Source organism: Salvia hispanica, chromosome 4, assembly GCF_023119035.1.
Source record: "Salvia hispanica cultivar TCC Black 2014 chromosome 4, UniMelb_Shisp_WGS_1.0, whole genome shotgun sequence".
Taxonomy (NCBI): domain Eukaryota; kingdom Viridiplantae; phylum Streptophyta; class Magnoliopsida; order Lamiales; family Lamiaceae; genus Salvia; species Salvia hispanica.
In genome coordinates, this window is record NC_062968.1 from 16,610,640 (window position 1) to 16,627,279 (window position 16,640).

Consider the following 16,640-nt stretch of genomic DNA (forward strand, 5'->3'; position numbering starts at 1 on the left):
TTTTAAGAAATGTAAAGAATAGTGAGTTGAAAAAATTAGTGGAATGTGAAACCTACTTACTATCTATTGTAAATTGAAATGTGACTCTTATTGTGGGATGAACCGAAATGATAAAATATAGCTTTTATTATGGAATGGAGGGAGTACTATTTATTTTGATGCAGTGTGATTACAATGACAAATTTTAAACAAAAATTCAATTCAATATACAGTTATTTAAAAATATTTTAAGATTCAATCAAATTATAAGCTAAAGTACTTATAAATTTAAAATACCAATATTAAATAATTTACCACTCCTATTAAATTTTTTTAAAAAATTGGGTAATTCGAGTATACCCGATTGGGTATCGGGTCCAAAAATTCCATACCCAAACCTGATCTCCAAACGCAAAAAATCGGATACCCAATTAACTGAGTTTTTTTGTTTGGACATTGTGTATTGGATACCCGATATCCATTTTGACAACCCTAATCCAAATTATACTCCCACCGTCCCAAGATAAGCGAAACACTTAATTTGGGCACGAGATTTATGAAATTAATATTTAAATAGTTATTGTAGAGAGAGAAAAGTATAGAAGTAAAGAGAGAATAAAGTAAGAGATGAAATATTTTGTTAAAAAGGGAAATGACTCACTTAAAAGGTATATTACCTATGTACCTTCTTAAAAAGTGAAATATATCCTTTTAAAAAGAAGGTATATAGAAAGGTAAATTATTTTTTAAAAATAAAGTAATAGTACAAAATACATTAAAAAAATATAAAGTGTAATACCTTCTCAAATACATTTGAGAATATGAAAGGAAATGAACTAGAATTAGATTAATATGGATTAATTAATTATAGTTGAGCTACAATTATATTAGTCCATAAGCCCAACAATCATAGAACCCCAGTGACTCTTCATCTATATAATGGTTATTTATTCTCCATTGTGGGGTATGAGAAATAGCGTAACATTAGAAGAAAATACGTAAAGCTTTATAGAGAGAATTCCTAGCATTCTTCTACGGAGCAATTGTACCGGGATAGTTCCTGCATCGGATTGGATTGTACGTGGACCTCGATAGTGGTGGATTCAACTTGCAGGATTCAATCGCAGAAGAAAATAACACAACAAGTAAGATTTAGTTCCGTTGTGTTTTACATGCTCAACTTGCAATATGATTATGAATCTAGATCTGTATTCTTGTATGCAAATTCCACTGCGCTCATTAGATGAATACATGAATCCCCAACATAAGGGTTTTTCATGAACAGAAGACAAATATGGTAGCTATAAGATTTTACCTTTCATTGATGGGAAGGTAAAGATACCTCTTCAAAATGGGAAAATGTATAATACCTTCTCAAATACCTTTCCCCTTGGAGAATGGTTTTTCATGAAAAAAAGGTAAATATGGTAGTTATATTAGTTGACATCTCCATTTACCTCTCCCCTTGGAGAATGGTTTTCCATGAAAAAAAAAGGTAAATATGGTAGTTATATTAGTTGACATCTCCATTTACCTCTCCCCTTGGAGATGCTCTTATAGTGGGACATCCCAAAAATGAATATGACTCGCTTATCTTGGGACGGGGAGAGTGTGATTTTTTCCTCTTTGATCTTTAGTCGCATAGAATCCTTTATTTGTTTATCTTATTCTAACTATCCCGTACTCTTTGGTCATTAGTCGCACGTCTCCTTTTTTTAAATGTTTATGATGGTATAAATACTTATCGTAATTAACACATATTCTTAACTATAAACTTCACTCTTTTCATCCTTTTTTTTATAAGCTGCTTCACTTAGAATTTATCTTCACTATTTGAAAATCTTATGTCTCGTGCATAGCACGAGTGATAACACTAATTTAAGAAATATACAACATTTTTGAATTTTATATTCTCACCTACCAACAAATTAATTTGGATAAACATTGAGCTAAATAATTAAAATAACAAAAGAGTTGATAAAATCATGACCTCATTATTCCCTTATTTAATTCATTCAAACTAGTTGAAACATTTTTTTTTACACGAAGTTTAAGAAATTGATGTGTTAGCATATTTTTGAAGAAAACAACGGTAGATTGATTAATGTATTCAACGATACAATCCGAAATAAAAGACCAAAACATAAAGGGAGGATACAAAAAGGAGTTACGAGCAAGAAAATGTGCTCACATATTGTTTGATCGACGTACCCAAACAACTACCACATCAGGTCTCTGTAGTAGTAATTGTTGACATTCCGATATAACGGCTCCATATTCGGACCAATCGGGTGATGTGTTCATAATGGAGAAGACTACTCCTTGTGCATCTGTGTATATGATATCTGGCCCAGGACAGTATTGAGAAACATACCGAAGCGTAGTACGAATGGCTATCGCTTCAGATACACGGGGAGACACAATCCCATATTGACAAGATGAAAACGCATTAAGGAATAAACTGTCGTGCTATAGCAATAAAGAACCTGTGCTGATCATATTGGAATCTGTGAATGTAGCGACATCAGTGTAACACTGCCAGCTTTCGGATGGGGTTGTTCCAGTGCTAAATTGTGAAGGTCCGCGAGGAGCTATGGGGTCTGCTTGAAGGCATGTTCGTTTTCCACCTTGTGTCGTTTGCCATTCTACAAGTGTTTCCCGAGCTTGGTCAACAATTACTCCGGGTGGAAAGCAATTCCCACTCCATACCGCTTGGTTGCGTGCCCACCAAATCCGCCAAGAAATCATAAAAACTCCTCTATCACATGTTGTTGTTTAACTCCTTGATAGTTTGATAACATTCTACAAATGGAAGTGATAAACTTGTTTCACATTTTCCCCAATGTTGCCACACGGCTCTTGCTTTATGACAAGTCAATAAGGCGTGGTTGAGATCTTCATTCGAGGAGCCACGACCGCAAATAGTATCAATAGATATGCCACGTTGTTGTAAGCGACATTTTGTTGGCAACACATTGCGTAACACACGCCATGGGAATTCACGAACTTTTGGGGGGATGTGGAGTTGCCATATCTTCTTCCAATCAATAACATAAAGTGGTTCAGATACTCTATTGAGATATGATGCAACATAATAACCGGACTTCACCGTGTAAATGCCGCATTTATCGAAGTGCCAAATACATCTGTCTGGGATGGTCGGGGAGATAGGGACAAATAGAATGGTAGGGATGTCACGTTTGCTAAACACAGTACAAACTTTATCCAAATCCCATTGTGTTTGAGACTGGTCAAGTAAGTCGACAACGCATAGTTCGGAAGGAATAAAGTTGTTCGCCTGATCAACCTTGAAATCATACTCTCTTGGTAGCCATGGGTCATGTCATACACGAACCCTTATACCATTACCAACTCTTAATCTAAGTCCCGCTTTCAACACAATAGTAGCCGGATGAATGCCTCTCCAAGTGAAACTTCGGTTGTGCCTCAAATTCGCAGATAAAAAACTAACCATTGGGAAAATATCTAGCCTTATAAATGCAGTATATAAGAGAACTTTGAAATTCAGTAGCCTCCAACCCTGCTTAGCTAGCTAGCATAGCCAAATTAAAGCATCGCAAATTCCTAAAGCCTAAACCACCGTTAGACTTTTTCTCACACATCCAGTCCCATTTCAATCAATTCACTTTTTTACCACCATCATCTTTCGAACCCCACCAAAAGGAATTCATCATCTTTTGTAATTCGTCACAGAGAGAATTTGGAAGCATAAAAACACTCATCGCAAATGTGGGAATGGCTTGTACTACAGCTTTTAATAAAATCTCCTTACCAGCTCTTGACAAAAATCTATTTTTCCAATTTTGTATGCGTGCCCACAGTCTGTTTCTAATTTCTAATGTATGCAAAAATAGATCTTTTATTACTTCCGGCAAGGGATGGCAATCCAAGATATCGAGTATGATCAAGAAGAGTGAATACCTGGAAGATACTTGATAAATCTCTTTATGAATCTCGAACAATCAGAACTATAGAAGATGCTAGGGTTTGTAAGGTTCCAATGATTCCAAACCATGAATTTTTAGGTAATATAAATCCGAATTGATATGAGAAATTCAAAAGTTTATAATTAAATCCTACCAAACTGAAAATAAAATATTATTGATTAAAATGTTATATTTAAATAATACTCCTATTTAATTAATTTATATATATTAAATACGAGTCATATTCTAATGCTTATAGTACCCTAATCCAAAATCAAGACTAAATCTCCACCCTTGAATTTTAAAATGAGTGGATGAGATTAAAGCTCACAAATCTCAATAAATAGTAGACAAAATATCAACAAAATGGTAATATCGTCATTATGTTATCATATGATAATTTTCGTGGGTGTTTTTTTATATCAACATTGTGTATTACAAATATCAACAATATGACATTAGAATATCAATACAAGGACAAGAAAATATCAACACATTTTTATTGAGATTGGACATGCATAATATTGAGATTTTGCCTACAATATATTGAGATTTTTTGTTGCATTTGTTGATAAAAGCTGCTTATCAACATGTATTTAAAATTGAAATATAATTTATCAAATTTCATCACCCGAACATCGTCGGAACATATGCAATTGAGATCTCGTTGGAATCCTTATTAAATTATCTTTAATTTGATATATTTTTTGCGAAAAAATAATTTAAATCGAGAGAGTTACGTAAATTTAAAGATTTGAGATGATTTTGAGGAGAGAGAAAATAGTTAGTTATAATTACTACATCTAGGATTTGACATTAATACCCTTTTAATTAAATTAATAATTATTTAAATTTAAAATATATTACACTTGACATTATATTAACCAAAGAATCTTCTAATCTAATGGTTGAAATTTGATCTCAATTTGAGATTGGTAATTAGCTATCAATTGATCACATCCCTATTAAATATAATTCGAATATTGAGATTTTTTTTATTTCAGAAAAACCACTTCACTTATGAAAATCTGAATTTCAAATCAAAAGAATTCTATTAGATCTAATTTCGAAAAATTCCAATCGAAAATTTTTATTTTGATAATCTAATTCGGATTACAAATATTTGGTGAGTTCTATAAATAGATTAGTTTGATTTACTTACTAATTTTATCCAAAATGATGACGATGATGATGATGTTAGCGTGCGTGCACAAGCCTACAAAAGCAAATTCTTTTGAAAATAGAAGAAAAAATAGCGAATCCCTAATTTCGAATTTCCCCTTCTGATTGAATCGAAGCCATGTCGCACTTCGGCAGATCTGGGCCGCCGGACATCCGAGATACCTTCTCCCTTCTCGTCCTCAATATCACTTTTCGTATTCCACTCATCCCCTTCTTCACTTGCCTTTTTGTTGCTAATTCATCTCGTTTTTCTGATATTCTTGGAATTATTCAGGTACTACGGCGGATGATTTGTTTCCACTCTTTGATAAGTATGGCAAAGTCGTGGATGTGTTCATACCCAGGGACCGGAGGTAATGCTTTTGTATGTTTGCATTGGTATGAATTTGTGCGTGAATAATGCAAGCAAAATCTGTGTAAGTTTATTTGGGGATTATTTTGTTTGTGGTTGTATTAGAACATTGTTTGAGAGATAATTCAAATGGTGGAAAATTTTGTGCTGGATTAATATGATTGGTACATGTGTGAGTACAAGGAACTCTTTTTGTGATTTCAAATTGTTTATCTCTGTGTAAGTGTGGTTTCACAGTGTCAATTTGTGAGCTGAACTGTTGAACACCTCATACATGTGATATTCGTGTTAAATGTCTTTTAATATGTTTTCAGAACGGGGGACTCGAAGGGCTTTGCATTTGTACGATATAAATATCAAGATGAAGCTCAGAAGGCTGTTGAGAAGCTAGATGGTGAGTTGGAATTGTTTTTTGCGATGGTTTGTATGATAGTGTAAATCTCCGCTTCTCTGTCTTCTGAGAATGATATACTGTGTGGTGCAGGAAGAGTTGTTGATGGGAGAGAAATAATGGTTCAGTTTGCTAAATATGGGCCCAATGCTGAACGGATGTGAGATTTCTCTTCTTCCCTTTTAGAGTTGCAATTTTAAGTTTTGAATATGGGGATTTGGTTGAATTATCTATAAATGATTTCATATTTTGTTTGGTGTGCCTATCAATGTTGAGAACTTGAGTTATATCTTCAACAAGTATTAAACTTTCATTTGGATATCATAGGTTCTTCCGGAATACCAATACTAACAAATCTTTCTGGTTTTTATCAGTCATAGAGGTAGGATTGAGGAACCTGTTTCCAGGTTGAGGTCCAGAGGAAAGTCAAGAAGCCGCAGTCCTCGCCCGAGGTAGGGAACCTTGGTTTTATACTTAACTGTGATCATTGGAAATAATAATTTGTTTCATGAGGTGTGTGTGTGTGTATTGATTTCTCTAAATGGATGCTGATACGTGTTCTACTGGATAATAGCTATTGCTTATTTGTTTTACGCCTTTAGTATTATGAATGCCTACTTTTAATTATAAGTCAAAATCGATAATGACTTTTTCTCTACTGCAGGACAGTTAGCAGTGTTTATCTAAGCTTATTGTAGACATCTTATATGCCCCAACATCTTTATAAGATGTTTCAAGAGCTTATAAGTTAGAGAGATAGAGAGAAAGAATTGTGAATGAGGGCAAGATGAAATGGGAAGGTTATATGTTAGAAATAACAAAAATAATGGGGTTATTTTTGTAAATTGGTTACTGCTCATAAGATGATGAAAAAATAATGTGTTGAGAAATTTATTTTTTAGGAGCTGAAGAGCTGTTGGAGCTTATGTTTAGATCTTTATATATTATAAGCAGTTTAGGAACTCATTTCGGCAAACATTTATAAGCAGTGTTGTTTCTGACCTAATGCTTGCATTCCTCAAGAGCTTAAATCCACTAAGTTGATTACAGGGACAGGGACAGGGATAGGGACAGGGCTCGCAGTAGGAGAAGCGACAGTAGAAGTAGAGATAAAAGCGAGCGTGACTATCCTCGTGACAGGCACAGGGATAAGCGATATCGGAGCAGGAGTAGGTCTCGAAGCCGGAGCCTTAGTGGAAGTCCTGGTTATCGTAGAGAACGTGGAAGAGGCAAATATGATAATGATGATGACGAGAGACGTAGACGAAGTCCGTCTTATAGAAGGTATATCTTTTAACACAATCCGACATCTGAGTTTTATTAGTTTCTACACTTTAATACATATTTTTTATTGTGCTTTGTTGTATATGAAAGTGCTTCTCCTATTCGGCGAAGTCCCAGTCCTCGTAGGAGCCCATCTCCAAACAAAACACCTCCTTCTAGGGATGGAAGTCCTACCATGGATAATTACAAAAAAGGACCAAGCGCATCTATAAGCCCCCCTCCACGCAGTCGACCTGATTCTCCGAGTCCCCCTCCACGTGGTCGTCGTGTTTCTCGGAGCCCCTCTCCACATTCTGAGGCTGATGTAAGTATTTGAAGCTTCTTCCTATACTAATTGACAGAATTTTACCTTCCCCAGATATGTTCAATCTTCCCTGCTATGTTTTGGCCAGGAATGAAGCAGCGAACTTCTTCTTGTGGTATCGTTTTCTTGCTGCTGGCATTGCGTAACTTGATCTATCTTGTAATTATCTATCTGTGGCGGTAGTGGACTTATCCTTCTGTTTTATGTTAGATTCTGCGCCTGCTTAAAATAGTAATGTACCAATCTAAACTCATACCTTTCTGAGGTGGTTTAATTTATGTTTTCAGTAGTTTTATCATTATATGTGTTTCTTATTTAGTTTCTAATTATGTTCTTACCTAAATAAATGTTATTGATAACTTCACTTATATAGAACCCTTTTACCAGCCTTCTATAGTTTGTGTTCCTGAGGATAGTTGGTGGTTGACAAGATGATGCTTGCAGCTATTGAAGCTTCTTTTAGATGATGCAGTAGATGTTGATGCAGCTTTTGTATTTCTCTTTCCCAGTAACATTTTCAGACCACTTGACGTGTAGGTGTCTCTTTCCCAGTAAGATATTGAACCCTTTTGGTGTGAGTTGATATACTTGTTAATTGTTTGGAAAGGTTACTATTTGAGAGGTGTGAGTAATGCCATTGTTATTCTATATTGGACTCTAAAGGAACACATGTAATCATCCAATTAAGTGCTAGTTTGAGAGAGGGAGAATTATATTATGAAAAATGGAAGTCGGCATCATGTAGCATATCATAATATAATTTTGTGTGACGAATTACCTCTTACCTAACTTGCATATGTTATCACAGTTATTCTATCCACTAATAAGACAAATCTTGGAAATTTTCTGGTGCCTTGTATCATGCTCCTTATGATAGATACTAGTACAATTTATTTGTTGATGTATACTTTAGGTATGACAAACACACTATTATTTGATAAACAAGTTTGTGTGGTGAACTATTAAGATGAATAGGTGCCCCCTATTATTATACATTTATACTCCTATGTTTATGAAGCTTATCTATTGATTAATTTATGTATGTAGAAGAGTGTGGAGTAAGGCCTACATACGCGCGATCTGATGCGGTACATGTGTCATTTGATCTACACGCCATCTCTAAATTTAACTAAAACTAATTACAAAATTATTTCTTTCAAGTCTACTTTAATTTCTTGCATCGCACTCACGCATATTCACTTTTTTTGCTATCATCTCTTGTAAAGTCAATGCTATAAATTATTGCATTTGACTTTTTACTTTTCCCTCATTTTTCCTGGATTTCTATGCAAATCAACACTTAAGTGGATGCTCTTACCTCAAGGTTGTCTGCATAAGTTGTTCCACAGACATTTTAATTCGATGACTTGTATTTTTTGCACTGCATAATGCGTCACTAATGCATGAGATGATCTCTACTTAAGTTGTCTACCTCCACATATATAATAAGTGTTCCATGTCTAGGTATGTTGATCGGTCCCAAAGGCCGTCGTAATAAATCATGATGTGTTGTCTCACCGTATAAGATTAGTAGTGACAGAGCCTCGATGGTGCATCCACTGTAGCTTCCCACTGTGGTGCACCACCGTGAGCCTCAACGGAACACAATCATGGGCCTCGATGGAATGGATTCTATGGTGGTACTACTTTTTTGTGCTCCTAAAACATGTTATTGAGTAAGCAAGTATAATTCAATTAATATTCATAACTATACACAAATTTCATGTGAAATCCTTAGCAATCAACCATCGTGAGCTTCAAAACAGTACGAAAAGTTCAAATGTCGCAACGTTGTAAGGATTTATTATTGCTTATTAAATTACTTTTTGTTTATACCTTGATAAGAATATTTTGTAATATTTAATATACATATATATTTAATGAAGTTTGCTAAAGTTGTAACCGTGAATAACTAACACAAAGCTGGATGTAACAAATCTACTTTTTCAATACTTTTATTTTTAATATTTTTGCGAAAAATTGAGAAATAGGTTTAAAAATAGCATGTCAGTTACAACCATATAAATGGATATTTAGTTTTAAAAGAAATATCTAATAATAGAACTTCTGTAGAAAAGACTTACTGATTAAGTTATGCAATTATGAAAGCCATATTTTCTCCTATATACCCAATATGTAATGTGTACGAAAGAATAGTTCATATACACAATTGAAGCTACAAAAACGGTCAAATGACTTTGGTCTCACTTGCCATTAATTAATGGTGTAGAATAGTAAGAACCAAAACCACATTGAAAATGAAAAAGATGGTTAAATAGTTTTATTAACTTGATGAAAAATATTAGGGCAAATATTTAGGAAAGATAAAAGTAGGTGCATACACGCGAATTTCTCGTGCGAAAGAGTGAATATAGTCAGCATTGTAATTTATTAAATGAATGGAATGGTGTGAATAAAAATGAATTGACTCACGATTCCTGCTACCTTTATTGCAGAATAGAGTATTCCTTTACTTGGATTTCACATTTTTCACATTTTTTAGGTTGGACTTTATGCAAAATCCAATGCAAAGTTGAAATTAGGCATGAATCCCTATGTTCTTCTCACCCAAAAAGGAACACCATCAAAGCCTTGGGTGTCTTTGCACTTTCCCAACTGTTTGTAATTGTATACTTACTCAATTTGCATAATGAGTACGAATTCTATTAAAATAATATTACTATATCTCCTATTGTCAAACTAATTTTATAACTATATAGGATCTTGAGCACAACGGACGCATTGTCAGCAAATTTCTGGAGTAAGATCTGAACATATTAAATGGCACTCCTATAAAATAATGGAGCTTTTACTTTCATACCCTAAATTATATTACCATTAAATTTAATATGAAATTGAAAATTCAAACTAAATCAAATTAAACGATGGAATCCAAATCATAACCAATAAAAAGAAAAAGCAGAAAAAAAAATAAAAATTAATAGATTGTTTTCATTGTGGGCTGCATTTCATAATTATCATTATTATTACACCCTTTTCAGCTGTCCCTCAATTTATTTCTTGGCAGCATCATGAATATTGATTCATGTCTGTCTACCTTATGGAAATTAATCCATTCCATCATAACTAACAAAAAGAATTCAACCATCTGCAATAATCACTTCAACTAATTCTAATAGTCGAATACAAGAATATTTATTACACCCTCTGATCATGTCAAATTAAATAAAAAAAAACTAGAATAAACTTAGGAGAGAGGCCATGTAATGTAACTTACCTTTACAAGCATAAGAAATAAGAAGAAAATAAAAGTAGTGAAAAATGAAATGAAGAAATGATCAGAAACAAGAAGAGTGGTGTGAATTGTAGCAGTAGTTATAGGCGTGGAGGCGGAGGAAGAGCCTCCTTCGCCTAGTGGAGAAGAAGAGCCCATTTTTGAGCTTGAACCAAATCTTCCTCCTCAGCCTTCTCGCGGTTCGGAAGCGAACAGAGATGGCCTTTTTCACTCTGAAGAAGGATGTTTTGATTCTATCGGAGACGCTCTGCTTCCTCGAAAACGTGTAGCTTCGCAAGAAGAGCTGCCTCTTCTCCAGCTCCGTGTATCCCATCTCACTCCGAAACACATATGTTTGCGTTTGCGGCCCCATATATATATATACGTCTATGCGTACACCATCTGAATAAGAGAAAGAGGAGAGAGACGGATCTGAGAAATAGAAGGATCGATGGGTTTATATAAACTAATAAAAGGGAGAGGAGAGGGGTTTGTTACTTTGTTTGTTGGCGGCTTTTTTATTTATTATGCTTCCACTTTCATTTTGGGGGCTATGTTTTTATTTTTTAGAATTATGTTTCTTATACAGGTATGTTTTCCTTTTTTCTCTCACATTCCATGTTTAGGAAATTCATATTTTTAAGATATTGTTTTATATATTTGATTCTTGTAATATTTCAAATTTATATTTATATATTATGAAAAATCTGAAATATTTTATTGACAGTATTTAGTGAATTAAAAATAACAATATTAATTCGATAGTTAATTTGAAACCTATTTATCAAGGTAAAAAGAAGAGCTAAGTAGCTTAATTTGAAATATAATTGAAGTTTAGTATTCACTTTGATATAAAATTTTACTCCATTTAGCATTTTTTTTATATATCATACATACACTATTGTTTGGTAAGATTTTGGAAATTTAATTAACAGTATTTAGTGGTATACATCACAATCTTTAAAACATATCAAGTCCCTGTAGAACATTGTAATTTGTATTGACATTACCATTAGATTTCTTTTTGCAATTAATCCCTCCGTGTTATTAGGAGTCCTCATTCTGTGAGACGATTTTAAAAAAAATATTAAGAAAGTGGTAGAAAAATTTAGTGGAACATGGATCCCACTTTTATGGAGTACTCCTCCGTCCAGTTAGGAGTTAGATATAGTTATGGCTGGGTTTTAAGAAAAGTTAAAGTGAATAAATGAAGCGAGATGGTAGGTGTGTAATAAATGAAGCGAGATGGTGGAGTGTGTAATAAATGAAGTGAGTTGGTTAAGTGGGTCTCTTTGACTTTTTTGTCTTTGGTTTGGTTTATTTTATTTTAATGTAGATAATGACATTTTTGATGTAATTTTGATGAATAATGGAGTAAAATTATATGACCAAATATGAAAAATTCTAAATATGACTCTTAACTGGGATGGACTTTTATGGCAAAAGGTGATTCTTAATCTGGGATGGAGAGAATATTAGTTTTAAATGAAATGTGAGTGTAATGAGTTAGTGGAAGGTGAGCTCTATTATCATTTATGGTAAAAGTGAACTGAACTTCTATTCACTGGACGGACTAAAATGGTAAAAGTATACAATGTAAAGATGATTTCATGGACATTTTGGTCCTTTTACATATGTACAATGAATAAATACCTTATATAGTTGGAGTTGGTAACAATAGTAGTAGTATATTAATATAGGCAAGGAAAGCTTGCGCCAAGATTTAATTGCTTCAGTCTTTAATATTAATTAGGATTGACCACAGGCACCATCCACATTTTCTCTACCTTTCTCTTTAATGCCTTATTCTGTTTCCAAAAGAAGTTTCTGATTAGAAATAAATAGGGGAGGAAAAGAAAAGGTTTTGAACTTTATAAAGGCCTCTTTTATTCAAGAAAAGGATTTTACAAATCGAAAAAATACTGTCCATTGGAACCTAATCACACAAGAGTTTAGAAAAAATTCATATCTAACGATATGGTTATAACTTATAATTAACTTTATCAAACTTTATTTCGTTTTAATTCGAATTTTCATCTGTGAAACAATCTGAAATGATCAATACTTTCTATGAAACATCTACTTCTCTAAAGTAGTACTCACTCCGTATGAAATTTGTTATCATGGACAAAAGGGAATATTCTCTTTGCTTGGCAGTGAGCAAATTAAAATTCTCCCTATATCTATATGATAGTGTCATGTAAATAAATAAGTATATCTAGCTAGCACTATTGTATGAATATAATAATTTTTAATTAAGAAACTTAACTTAATATTTTTATGTTAGGCCTAATGGTGATGATTAAATAGGCTTTCAAGATGGAAGTAGTTAAATAATTTTAGAATTTTATAATGTATCATTGAATTATTAAACAAAGTAAGTGACACATTGTGCGAAGAAAAGGCTTCATGGATAAGGATTGAAAACAAAGATTTCTTTTGGGCAAGAAAGAGATTCCAACAAAAAAGTCAAAAATTAAGTGACATAATTGAAAATAAACATAAACAATGAGAAAATGTTACAACCTACATAATTCATGTGTCTTCTCACCAATCAAAATTCGTTAATTAAAAAGCTATCTTAATTCTTAGCTTAAACTACATTTGTTACACTCATTCTAAACAAATTATCTGACCAACGTTAAAAGTCGCCCTAAACGCCAACTAACAGAGTGTTATGACGCAGTTAACATTGTTTGATAAGTTACTCTTTAATAGTAGTATATTTTCCAAAGTAAGTTTTACTCATATTTTGATTGAAGAAAACAAATAAATTCAAAGTCATGACATTCATTTATAGAGCTAATTAAATTGACTAACTAAGTAGCATATTTTTCATGTCTCCAACTAATCTTGTTTTCCCCTTTTTTTAATCCTTTATGGTTAGCTTATTGACATCATTTCATAAAAAGAATCTACCGAAAGTTAAAAGGAAAATTAATCCAACGCGTTTCAAAGTTCAAAGTTCAAAGTTCAAACTCCCAAATCACATGGTAAACTGGCGAAGAAGTATATTTGCAAGAAATGTCAAAATATAAAACAAAATGTCAAACCCCAAAACATCATATTTCAAGCGCCAAATGTAACCTCACAATGGTTGTATTAATTATTCAGCACCTAACATTTGGTCAAACTAAGTAGCCTATTCTATAAGTGCAGGCTAATCCTTTTATTTAATTAAACATAATCATTTTAATCCTACTACAACAAGATAGAAAACCTTCATTTATTATCTAAACCACCTAGCATTTAATTTTATTCATTTCAGAAAACGATTGGGCTTCACCCATGACATCTTCACATGCAATACATACTATCGAAAAAATTTAGAACACCACTTTTTAATATTATTATAAGAATCATGACTAACAATTTTCGACGCGACACAAAAATTCAACAAGAACACACATGAAATTAATGAATTTGGATCAAGTCGTATTTGAGGCTATACATTAGGAACTCAATAACTTTGGATTGGGTAAGGGTTACTTGTTAAAAATAATACTCTGTATTATTGTTTTTATTATTATATTTATTATTCTTTTAAAAAATACTATACTGCTATTCTCTAGATTCATGTAATGTATGCTTAAATAAGGTATATTAGGTTTTTATCGTGTAAGGAGTATAAGATTAAGATCGTTATGGTGTTGTATCAATCTATATTGATATTGTATCATGTTCAGGTTTGAAGGTAGTAGGTCGAATTTGTGTACATGTTGAGCATTTCTTTAATAGGTCAGGTTCAAGTTAATTATGCCTTCTTGGATTGTGTTGTTATCCGGTTAATCTGATAACGACTCAATCCACACAATTTGTCACCCCTAATAAAGTACCAAAATTCTCCTACATATACATTAATCCCTCTAGGTGAATCAAACCATCAACTTACTAATTAAAGGCAAAAAGAAAAATTTGAAGATTTTAGAAACACTCCTTATTACATGATATTTGGCAGAAAAATCATGAATAGGTGGGAAAACTAAAAATTTGAGTTTAAGTACGAAAAACTTTTATCAGTTTTTAGCCAAGTGCTACATTGGTTTCTCCCTTATTTCTCCCTTATTTCTCCCTAACTCAACATTTCATTTTTACATCATTATTTTTTATATTATTTAATTTTCCCTACAAATGTATTTAATAAATAGACTAATAATGAACAATTCATCGTTGTATTAATCATTGGAAAATATAATACAACGAGAAAAAAAAACTACAAATAAAAAACGCAAATAAACAAAGATTTAAAAAAAAAAAAAAATCTAAGACGGAGGGGCCGGAGGGGCGTCGGGATCGAGCCCCGCGTACTCTGCAGGTGTTGGATGCATTTCCGGAGGGCCGCCTTTTCTTCGGGGGTCCCGCCGCCGGTGAAGTACGAGCGTGTACATCTGGGTCAGATTGGCGACATTGCTCGAATAAGTGGCTTTTTCTAAGTCGATGACGGATTCCGACGCGACTTCCGACGTTGCGCCCTTCCCCTTCCGCCTCCCCTTCGCCTTCTTCACTCCCTCCGGGCGCTCGTGCGGACCATCCCCACTCAAGTCGATGTGGGCCGCGCTCCCCTCGCTCTCCGAAACGCTAAGTCGCGAGCGCACCGATTTCCCGTGCAGCGCGTCGTGCATTCCCGTCCGGAATTTGGGGAGATCCTTCAGCTTATCGTAGATGTTCCAATACTTGAAGCCCTTCGTCGACAAGTACTGGCTACTATACATCCGGATGGCCTCATCTCGGACCATGTGCTCGTTCTGGCCACTCGTCATGTGAGTCATCAAGTTAGAATAAATACCGTTGAAGTGCCCGCAGTCCCTCATGAGGCGCTCCCAATGCCGACGGATCGCCTCGCTGCCATGGTCCTTCATTGAGGCAGTCTTGTGGCTCCTGTACTTCGCGGCAATCCGCTCCCAGAATATGATCTCAGTCTGGTAGTTGCTGCGCTCCGCGTCCTGTGACGTGTCCGCCCAGCAGTCGGCTATCAGCTCGGACTCTTGCAGAGTGTAAGTAGTCCTTACCCGCTTCGGCCTCTCATCGGAACCCGTATCAGTCGCAGCCGACGACGCCGGCGCCTTCCCCCTCCCGCTCCTAGAAGGCGGCTCGGTGGGCGTTTCTTCCACCTCGAAGTCCTCCGCGCTCAGTGTCGCGGCCTGAGATTCTTGGTCGCCTGGGGTTGATCCGGGGGTGTCGAACTGGGGCCGATACACATCGTCGGCTGGAAAGGGCATTCTGCCGGCAGAGTTGAAGTACGGAGAAAGTCTCCGCGCCGGAGGAGTCTGCAAAGGAGACGGACCCCCGTATGGAAGTTGGCCGGGAGGAGAACCCATCGCCAACAACGACTGCATCCACTGCTCGTTTGCTTCATCCGTGTTGGGAATTTGTGAACTCGACTCTTTCCCCTTACCCTTATCCTTACCCGATCGGGAACTTTTCTTCCAAAAGCTCATAATTTTGATGAAAATTGAAGATTGGGAGAAGAGATTGAAAATGGAGAGAATGAAGATTGTGGGTGATGAATGGAGGAAGTGGAGGAAATATTTATAGGGGTGGAATGTAAAATAGCCGTTGGGTTCAAAAAAAAAAAAAAAAAAAAAAAAAAAAAAAAAAAAAAAAAAAAAAATTTTAATTATCGCCGATTATCGCCGAGCGTCGCCACAGTGGCCGGCGATCGCTCGGCGATAATCCGGCGTTAGAACGCCACTCGGCGAAGCAACGGCAACATTATCGCCGAATTATCGCTCTAGGTGAATCAAACCATCAACTTACTAATTAAAGGCAAAAAGAAAAATTTGAAGATTTTAGAAACACTCCTTATTACATGATATTTGGCAGAAAAATCATGAATAGGTGGGAAAACTAAAAATTTGAGTTTAAGTACGAAAAACTCATTTAAAGTAGTAATGAGATAATCAAGATAGATGCAACCAATCATCCACGAAGAATGCTTTGTCTTATTCTTGAAGCTTTTTTTTCTT

General features: G+C 34.7%; 2 protein-coding genes across 5 annotated transcripts; one reads left to right on the forward strand and one right to left on the reverse strand.

Annotated features, from left to right (window-relative positions):
* Positions 1-5,158: 5,158 nt before the first annotated feature.
* On the forward strand, positions 5,159-8,053 carry LOC125217765 (serine/arginine-rich splicing factor SC35-like). 4 transcript variants are annotated; one of them, XR_007175801.1, is made up of 9 exons: positions 5,159-5,302; positions 5,383-5,461; positions 5,775-5,854; positions 5,945-6,011; positions 6,226-6,304; positions 6,897-7,135; positions 7,226-7,439; positions 7,528-7,598; positions 7,827-8,017. XR_007175801.1 is itself a non-coding variant. In XM_048119293.1 (9 exons), the coding sequence occupies exons 1-8, from the start codon at positions 5,227-5,229 to the stop codon at positions 7,531-7,533; spliced, it is 840 nt and encodes a 279-aa protein (XP_047975250.1). In that variant the 5' UTR covers positions 5,159-5,226; the 3' UTR covers positions 7,534-7,554; positions 7,827-8,053. The 4 variants fall into 4 exon arrangements, 3 of the variants coding, with proteins under 3 accessions (XP_047975250.1, XP_047975249.1, XP_047975251.1); XM_048119293.1 differs by having other exon boundaries at positions 7,528-7,554; positions 7,827-8,053; XM_048119292.1 differs by lacking the exon at positions 7,827-8,017 and having other exon boundaries at positions 7,528-7,737.
* A 2,486-nt stretch (positions 8,054-10,539) lies between these two features.
* On the reverse strand, positions 10,540-11,167 carry LOC125223888. Its single transcript, XM_048127199.1, has one exon. It carries the CDS (start codon positions 11,045-11,047, stop codon positions 10,739-10,741), a length of 309 nt encoding a protein of 102 aa, XP_047983156.1. The 5' UTR covers positions 11,048-11,167; the 3' UTR covers positions 10,540-10,738.
* Between the last annotated feature and the right edge of the window lie 5,473 nt (positions 11,168-16,640).

Coding starts and splice junctions, on each gene's coding strand:
- LOC125217765 (XM_048119293.1), top strand. CDS start 5,227: ATGTCGCACTTCGGCAGATCTGGGCCGCCGGACATCCGAGATACCTTC. Junction 5,303..5,382: donor CGTCCTCAATATCACTTTTC/GTATTCCACTCA, acceptor GGAATTATTCAG/GTACTACGGCGGATGATTTG. Junction 5,855..5,944: donor GGCTGTTGAGAAGCTAGATG/GTGAGTTGGAAT, acceptor TGTGTGGTGCAG/GAAGAGTTGTTGATGGGAGA.
- LOC125223888 (XM_048127199.1), bottom strand. CDS start 11,047: ATGGGGCCGCAAACGCAAACATATGTGTTTCGGAGTGAGATGGGATAC.